The following is an 8,895-nucleotide window of genomic DNA, read 5'->3' on the forward strand; positions in this document are numbered from 1 at the left end:
CAGCCCCGTTATCGATCATCGGGGTTATCGATCCTGTTATCGATCATCGTTATCGATCCTCCTTATCAGCCCCGTTATCAGCCCCGTTATCGATCCCCGTTATCGATCCTGTTATCGATCATCGCTATCAGCCCCATTATCGATTCCTGTTATCGATTCCCGTTATCGATCCTGTTATCGATCTATGATAACGTTATCAGCCCCGTTATCGATTCCCGTTATCGATCCTGTTATCGATCATCGCTATTAGCCGCGTTATCGATTCCTGTTATCGATTCCTGTTATCGATCTATGATAACATTATCAGCCCCGTTTTCGATCCTGTTGTCGATCATCGCGGTTATCCATCGTGTTATCGATCATCGTTATCGAGCCTGTTATCGGTCCTGTTTCGATCATCGGGGTTACCGATTCTATTATTGATCATCGTTATCAGCCCCGTTATCGATCCCCGTTATCAAACCCCCGGGTTCGATCGCCGTTATCGATTCTATTATCGATCATCGTTATCAGCCCCGTTATCGATCATCGTTATCGATCCTGTTATCCATCGCGGTTATCAATCCTGTTATCGATCATCGCTATCAGCCCCATTATCGATCCCGGGTATCGATCCTCCGTTATCAACCCCCGGTATCACCCTCGGGATCGATCACGGTTATCGATCGTGTTATCGATCCCCGCTATCAGCCCCGTTATCAACCCCCGCTCGGGACACCCGCGCGGGGACATCGAGGGGTGACCCAGGACAGGAGAGGGGACAAAACCCCCCCGCCGTGTCCCCGCCGTGCCCCCGCTGTCCCCGCTGTCCCCACTGTCCCCGCTGTCCCCGGCCATGCTGCGGGACGAGGACACCGAGGCGGATTTCCAGCGCTTCCTGCGCCGTGTGGACGATGTCAGTGAGTGCCCGGCGGGGACGGAGCGATGGGAAAGGGGAGGATTGGGGAAAAGAAAGTGGAAAATTGATAAAATTGATGGGGAAAGAGGCAAATTGCCGCTGGTCCCCGTTGGGTTTATTCAGGATTTCCCTGGAGCTGCTGAGAGCCGCTTTCTGTTGCGCATTTCCATAATGTTGACAGAAACTGCAGGCGACTCCTGAAAGCGACTTTGTCAATGTTTCTGTTTATTTAAAGTGTTCCAGGCCACGTTGGGATCTGAGCTTCTGGTCCTGCCACGCTTGAAGTCCTGTGTATATATATATATAATTTTTTTTTCTATATCTTTTTAGCTAATTTGCTGCAAGGCCTGAACTCCCCCGACTCGGCTGTCAAGGAAAAAGCCATCGCTGAGGCAGAGAAAAGGCTCSGAGAGCAAGGAGCCAGCAGGGAGGAGGAGGAGAGCAGAACCCCGGTGAACAGAACAGTCATCAACACTTCTGTAAGGGCTTTTCCCTCTGAAACGAAAGCTGCACCCAGTTCAGATCTTGCTTCATTAAAGACACGAATGGAAGCTTTCCAAGAATGTCAAARTTTATCAAATCCGCACCATCCTTTGTTTAAATGTCAAACGGATGCTCCTTCTGGGTGTCAGTCTGGATATTTCAGATGCACCCAGCTATTCCTGGATGTAGCTTTGTACAGCCCAGCCCCGTGTTCTTTGCTGCCGTGGCTTTTCCCAAAATATTCCTGCTGTGTTTGTGTTTTTGCAGGGCACGGCRAGGGCAGAGGCAGTGGATGCAGGTAGGACAGTGCTCCTGTTAATCTGTCACAACTCTAAAACCAGTTTTAGCAGAACCTGATTCCACCCCTGCCAAAAAAAAAGCTGCATTTTGTGGTGGCTTTAACCACAATTCAGATGTAGGAACACACTCCAGCTCTGACCTGCACGCTGTGTTTTTCACAGGGAGGAGCTTTTTCCTATTCTGGCTCCTCACCTGAGCAYTTTTTATTCTGAATTCCAAAGCAAACAGATTTGTTTGCCCCTGGAGAGGAGCTGCAGCAAGGCAGGTGTGCAGATCCTCGGTGGTGGCATTGTCATCGTCGGTGACAGCTTGTCAGCCACGTTCCACTTCAATGCTGAAATGTCCCCTTTGTGGTTTTTTTTTATTTTTTTAATTAAGAAATGACTCAGAAACACCCTGGGATTTTTTATTTCTCTATTTTAATGAAGTTTTCTCTCTTTTTTTTTTTACTTTCTCTGAAATGCCACCAACTGTGGTGGCTGAAGATGGCTTCCTGGCAGCTTTGGAAAAGGATGCCAAAGAACGAGCCCAGCGAAGGAAGAGGAACGGGCAGTTGGCAGATGGTGATTGCTGAAAGCACTTTGGGGTTGTGCCTTCAGAAATGACCTGGAAGGGTCTGGGGGGACACTCTGAGCCCAACCAGTGTTGATTACAGCAGGGTTAAAGACTTGGCAAAGCTGTTGTACCCTGGTTTTATCCATTTTATCCTCATTGGGATGGTTTGGGGTGGARGGARCGWGTTTGGGGRTCTCAGGGCTGGGCTGGGCAGACAGAAATGCTCSGTTTTCCCTCTGAAAGAGGAATGTGTGCAATCCAAACCTCGCAGATGATGCTGGAGTGCAATCCTGGTGGTTATTCCAGCAGGGGAGCATGTTCTCTGTTTGCCCAGTCCCAGTTTGGGGCAATCAAAGGGAAATTGGAGTTCTCAGTGCATTTTGCTGCTCTGCAGCCCTGAAGGAGAAGGGGAAYGAGGCTTTCAGGAGAGGAGAATTTGCCGTGGCTGTGCAGAGATACACAGAGGGGCTGCAGAAACTGCGGGACAAACAGGAGCTCTACACCAACAGAGCCCAGGTCAGTTGGGTGTTGTTGTGCCAGGACAGAACCCAAACCYATTTTGTACCATCTGAGGGTGATTTTTCCACCCTGAGCTCCCATCTCCTCCCTCCTGAACGTGGTGGAACCATTCCAATTCAGTTTTATTTAAATACACTGATTATTTATGAATTCTTTCTAGGGATCCCTTCTAGARCTGCAGAATGAAATATTTGCTTTGCGTTCTCTGTTTGCCTTTTATAATCTGTGTGCMTGTGTGGAATTCCATTACATTTATTCCAAATTAGAAAATCCAAGGGGATGGCAGGCAAGAACCAGCTGGGAATTACCTTACAAAATCAATGGCCAGGCAAAATCAGCAGCTTAATTTGATTCTTTTTAATTAGCCAGTGTTTGTACAACAGCGAGCAGGAGCTGTTTGAAGYGTTCTAATTCTCCTGCCTGGCTTTATTTCAGGCCTACCTGAAGCTCCGTGAGTATGAGAAAGCCATCAGTGACTGTGAGTGGGCTTTAAAGGTAATTCCAGAATTGTCAAGTGGAAAAGAGCTCCAAGACCAACATTATTTACAGAAATTTTTGGAAACTCTGCTTTGCATCCTCACCCCAAGCCTGTGTTYCTTGCACTGGGGGTAATAATTCAGCATAAAAATGTTAGACACCTCTAATAAATTATATAAACACCCTCCTSGTTCCTTTGGGCAGCTCTAATTATTAACCTGAAAGCTGGAAAAAAATATTAAAAGGCTAAAAATTTCTAAACTCCTAACTAATAATTTTTCTTTTTAACTCAGTGCAATAGAAACTGTCTCAAAGCCTATTTCCTGATGGGGAAAGCTCACCTGGCACTGCAGCACTTCAGTGAGGTGAGTTAGGGCTGGAYTTTGTGACCATGGGACCACGATTTGTTCTGTCTTTGGTGGGTGAGAGGGAGAAAGTTTCATGCTATGCCTAGAAAAAGTTTCTRCTTTTTCACTGGAACTYTGARKTTTTGTTCCTTGTGTTTTACTGGAAAATTTCCTTTAAATTGGAGCAGCAGGCAGATGGAGGGACTGAGAATATCTTTCTTTTTTTGAGAGTTTTGACATCTGTGTCTCCATAAATTTATTAAGGATTGTGGCCTCAAAAAACCTTTGGGATCTGAGTGGGATATTACTGGTACCACCTTCCTATTTCCATCTGAAACTCTGAACCCTTTTCTTCTCCCCCTGAAGTCCAGGCAGTGCTATGAGAAGATGCTGCAAATCGATCCCCAGAAGGAAAACCTCTTTAAAGGTAAAAAATGGATATTTTTTTCCCTTCTGATGAAGAAGGAACTCAACAGGAACCATTTCCCTGCCGTGTTTTGTTGCTCTCTGAATTCCCAGAATGTGTGAACGAGGCAGAGCTGGAGGAGAAGAGGSTGAAGGATGAGGAGAGGGCAGCGAGAATGTTTGAGTCTGGGGATGTCACTGCTTTATCCATCCAGGAATTGCTGCAGAGGATCAACAGCCCTGAGCAGGATCTCCCCTACTACACAGGGGGTATCAGGCTGCTGGCAGAGCTGGTGAACAATTGTGAGTGTTTGAGGCAAAAGTTGTGAATTTTGGGGGTTGTACCCCATGCAGAGGAGTGCAAAGCAGCAGTTTGTAAAGGAGCAGAGTCACTGTCGCTGTGTTTAAAACACAAAACTGGCAGTGATGGATATTTCACTGTGGCCAGCAGGTATTTACAGTGTTTTTCACAATCAGACTGATGTTGTAGCTGAGCTGCTGAGAATTCTCAGGGATTTGGGGTTCATTTGTTTATAAATATTTGTAATTCTGTGTTTCAGCCTTCCTAAAGGAAGGAATTGTTCCTTAAAGGAAGGAATTGTTCCTTACAGCACCAGGCACGAATTGGAGCAATTTCCACCTTCCAAAGCTGCTCCTGCTCCACTCACTCCCGAATTTCCCCCATTTTCAGTGATGTTTTTCCCAAAGCTCTGATGCAGTGACCTTTTCTTTTAGCACTGCCCAGGAAGATCAGGAGCCTTCCTCCCATCCAGGTCCTGACTGTTTTATCTCTGCCTCTGCAGGCACTGAGCAAACATTTTTTCGGACAAACAAAGGCTTCAGTCTCCTGAGGAACGAGGCTGTCAGAGGGTAGGAGCTCTCCAGAGGGGCAGGGAGGGCTTCCAGCCACAGGAAATATTGGGAATATTGTTTTGGAGAAACAAAATCACCTCTTGAAATGCAGATGGATTGATCAGAGGAGAATGCAATGCCAGGTTTTGGTGTCAGAGCTGCCTCTGACACAAACAGGACTCTCTTGGATGCACTCAGGAGCATTCATTGAGTGCTGTTTGTGTCTCCTCTTTCTGGGCAGTTATCCTATCTCTCCTGGTGAGAGCAGCTTTGTAAAAAAAAATCAGAATAGAAAAGAACATTTGAAAGCTCTTGGTTGCTCTGGCTGCACCCCCAGCAGTGAATTTTTGGTGTTTATCTCTGTAATGGAGTTGAGCAGGAACATCCCTGTGTCCTGCAGCACTGGGACCTTGCAGGGGTCACCCTTATTTTGAAACACACCTGGGGGATGAAGAATTTTATTCCCCAACCATTTYCCACTGATTTGTTGTGTTCAGAGCTGACTTTGCTCACTCAGGGCCTTCTGTGCAGAGAGGAAAAGCGCTGCTGAGGTGGAGCTGTGTGTGTCCCTTCTGCTGCTGTGGCAGGCGGCCTGTGCTGGGAATGGTAAAGTTCTGAGATCCATAATCATTATTAATGTGTTAATTTAATTTATTTATGGGGTATTGCTGGGGCTGTGCATGGCCAACCTTCTCCCAGAGCACTTAGATCCATCCAGACCTGGCTGTGCCCCAATTTTCCAGCTCAGAGCAGATTCTGGGTGCATTTTGGGAGGATGAAATTCCCTCTCTGCATCCACAATCATCCCTATTAATGTATTAATTTAATTTATTAATGGGACATTACTGGGGATGGGCACCCTTCTCCCAGAGCACCTTGATCCATCCAGACCTGGCTCTACCCCAATTTTCCAGCTCAGAGCAGGTGCTGGGTACATTTTGGGAGGATGAAATCTCCACTCTGCTCCTTTCCTGATACTCCCATTTGTGCAGTTTCCCCTTTTTGAAGCAGTTACACCTGCAAAAAGCAGAGTTTTAAAGAAGAGCCAACGGAGGAGGCTGAACTCCCGTGGCATTAACAATTAACAGTCCCTGGGCATCATTAATAATTAAAAGCAACGATGGGGTTGCCAATGYGAGACGTTGCTCTGAGGTTTTCTCTCTTTTTCCAGAGGAAAATCAGCGTCTCCTGCTGGCCCAGCCCGAAGTGAGTGCTCAGCTGCCAGAGCTGCTTTCCTCTGGCACACCCCAAATCCAGAGAGAAACCTTGGCACTGATYTCCCTCTGCTCCGAGAACGAGAATGGGAGGAGGCTGCTGCTCAGGCAGGACCTGAGCAGGTGAGAAACCCCACAAAAATGTCCTGGAAGGATGGAAACCCCACAAAAAATATCCTGGAAGGCTTCAAACCCTACAAAAATGTCCTGGAAGGATGGAAACCCCACAAAAATGTCCTGGAAGTTCAGAGCTCAGAGCTCACTGCCCGAACTCCAGGGGGAAACTTTCTGAAAGGACACGGGGACAGTGAGGCTTCTGTCCTTGGGGACTAAATTTAGATGTGAGGGGTGGAACTGTAGGAAATGTTGGTGTCAAACAAAGCAGGAGGGCATTCCTGAGATTCTGAGGCACAGTGGCCTCCTGTAAACACGTGTGGCACTCGGGCTGAGCCAGCCCTGCTGCCTTTCTGGTGTCCAGCTGAGAGTCTCTCCTCATTTCAGAATTGCTATTTATGGATCTTTGGTGTTGCCATCACTCACTGAAGGGGGGGAGAAACAACACCCCATTCCCATCATCCCATTCCCATCATCCCATTCCCATCATCCCATTCCCATCATCCCATTCTCTTCATCCCATTTCCATTATCCCATTCCCATTATCCCATTCCCTTCATCCCATTCTCTTCATCCCATTCCCTTCTCCCATTCCCTTCATCCCATTCCCTTCATCCCATTCCCTTCATCCCATTCCCTTTATCCCTTTCCCTTCATCCCATTCCCTTCATCCCATTCCCTTCATCCCATTCCTTTTATCCCATTCCCTTCTCCCATTCCCCTCATCCCATTCCCTTCATCCCATTTTCCCACTGTTTCCTCCCAGATTTCACCACAGAAATGTCCATTCATAGGTTTGAAGCCATAATGGATGAACAGAACAAATTGTTTATTTTTCCAGGAAAAGGTTTAACCAGGAAAGGTTAAAGGAATGAACAATGTTTCAGAGGGTGCTTAAAAAAGGCAGATTTAACTCTGGCCTGAAATACCAACACCCTGAAAAAACCAGAATTTAGATCTTTGATAACTAAACCGAAGCTGAAACCAATTTTTGGTGGTTTTATTTTCATTTTTCCAACAGATGGCTGCAGATTTTGATGGCATTTGTCAAGAGCACCGATGCAAGGGCTGACAGTGCCATGAACATCCTGTCGGACTTAATGGGGGAGGAAAGGTAATTTAAATTCCTCRTTCATTCCTGCAAAGCTGTGCTTTGAATTGTACCAGATGAGCCTAAAACTTTGGGTTTTTTATCCCCCAACAGGTTCCAAGCCCAGTGTCGGGTCCTGTTCTCCACAGGAGTTTTRCCTTTATTCACCCAGCTGCTGGTAAGAAAGATTTTTTTTTTATATTTCCAGTTTGTTTTTGTGTAACACGTCCTGTGTCTGCTCTACAGGTGTAAGAAATTCAGTTTTGGTCAGGAAAATTCTCTTTTTCTCCAATATTTTGACCTACACATCCCTAGTTTAACATTCATTAAAAACTCTGGCCTTGGGTGGAGATTCCCACTGATAATTTCACCTTCAGGTTTGTGTTTTGCCCTTGCTGATGTGATTTTAATCCCATCAGCAGCTGGGATTGGTGACTTTGGTGACTTTTTCCTTCTGCTCTGAGGGGTCAGGGTGAGGAGATGACATTGGGTCCCCAAGAAAAGGCTTTTAGGGGTTCAGAGCCCTTTCCTGGGTCTCTTTTATTCCAACAGCAAATTTAAAAAGTGTTGGTGCAGAAACCCATCCTCAGGAAGAGGGAAAGTTGGTTCTGCTGCACGATGGCAGAGCTGGGGAGTGAAATATTCCCATTTCTCCAAAGGAGACAAAAATTCCATCCCTTTCCCATGGTTTGTTGCTCTTTCCTTCTGAACATCCCTTGCTGGAATTCCAGCTGTTCTGTGCCCTGAGGGAGTGGCTGTAGGAAATGCAATTGGGGAACACAAAATCCTTTGCCCCAGAGCTCCTAAAGCAGAAATTAGAAAGTTTTAGAACTTTAGAAAAGGAGGGTAGAACTTTAGAAAAGGAGGGAAAACTTTGTAAAAAGGAGGGAAATCTGCAAACCTTGGGCAGCTGGGATTTAGCAGAGAAATCCTGGAATGGTGTTTGATCTCAGGAAGCTGGGATTTAGCAGAGAAATCCTGGAATGGTGTTTGGGATTTACCAGAGAGATCCTGGAATGGTGTTTGACTTTGAACAGGGGATTTCCACGAGAAATCCTGGAATGGTGTTTGACCTCGGGCAGTTGAGATTTAGCAGAGAAATCCTGGAATGGTGTTTGACCTTGAACAGCTGGGATTTAGCAGAGAAATCCTGGAAGGGTGTTTGACTTTGAACAGCTGGGATTTAGCAGAGAAATCCTGGAATGGTGTTTGGGATTTACCAGAGAAATCGTGGCATGGTGTTTGACCTTGAACAGCTGGGATTTACCAGAGAAATCCTGGAATGGTGTTTGGCTTTGAACAGCTGGGATTTAGCAGAGAAATCCTGAAGTGGTGTTTGACTTTGAACAACTGGGATTTACCAGAGAGATCCTGGAATGGTGTTTGACCTGGGGCAGTTGGGATTTACCAGAGAAATCCTGGAATGGTGTTTGGGATTTACACGAGAAATCCTGGAATGGTGTTTGACCTTGAAGAGCTGGGATTTATGAGAGAAATCCTGGAATGGTGTTTGACCTCAGGCAGTTGGGATTTACCAGAGAGATCTTGGAATGGTGTTTGACCTGGGGCAGTTGGGATTTACCAGAGAAATCCTGGAATGGGGTTTGACCTGGGGCAGTTGGGATTTACCAGAGAAATCCT

General features: G+C 46.4%; 1 protein-coding gene across 1 annotated transcript in view; it reads left to right on the forward strand.

The window, feature by feature from the left end:
- Positions 1 to 834: 834 nt before the first annotated feature.
- The window catches only part of TTC12 (tetratricopeptide repeat domain 12), a 14,725-nt gene continuing 6,664 nt past the window's right edge, over positions 835 to 8,895 (forward strand). Inside the window, exons 1-14 of the mRNA XM_057382526.1 lie at positions 835 to 899; positions 1,229 to 1,377; positions 1,649 to 1,679; positions 2,167 to 2,244; positions 2,631 to 2,752; positions 3,191 to 3,250; positions 3,526 to 3,597; positions 3,946 to 4,006; positions 4,099 to 4,287; positions 4,788 to 4,854; positions 5,354 to 5,442; positions 6,008 to 6,173; positions 7,186 to 7,278; positions 7,369 to 7,432. Coding sequence (XP_057238509.1) covers positions 836 to 899; positions 1,229 to 1,377; positions 1,649 to 1,679; positions 2,167 to 2,244; positions 2,631 to 2,752; positions 3,191 to 3,250; positions 3,526 to 3,597; positions 3,946 to 4,006; positions 4,099 to 4,287; positions 4,788 to 4,854; positions 5,354 to 5,442; positions 6,008 to 6,173; positions 7,186 to 7,278; positions 7,369 to 7,432 — 1,305 coding nt within the window. The 5' untranslated portion in view covers position 835. The remainder of the gene's footprint in view (positions 900 to 1,228; positions 1,378 to 1,648; positions 1,680 to 2,166; positions 2,245 to 2,630; positions 2,753 to 3,190; positions 3,251 to 3,525; positions 3,598 to 3,945; positions 4,007 to 4,098; positions 4,288 to 4,787; positions 4,855 to 5,353; positions 5,443 to 6,007; positions 6,174 to 7,185; positions 7,279 to 7,368; positions 7,433 to 8,895) is intronic.

The sequence above is a fragment of the Malurus melanocephalus genome, unplaced genomic scaffold, assembly GCF_030028575.1.
Source record: "Malurus melanocephalus ecotype Western Australia unplaced genomic scaffold, MMel_1.1 scaffold_574, whole genome shotgun sequence".
Taxonomy (NCBI): domain Eukaryota; kingdom Metazoa; phylum Chordata; class Aves; order Passeriformes; family Maluridae; genus Malurus; species Malurus melanocephalus.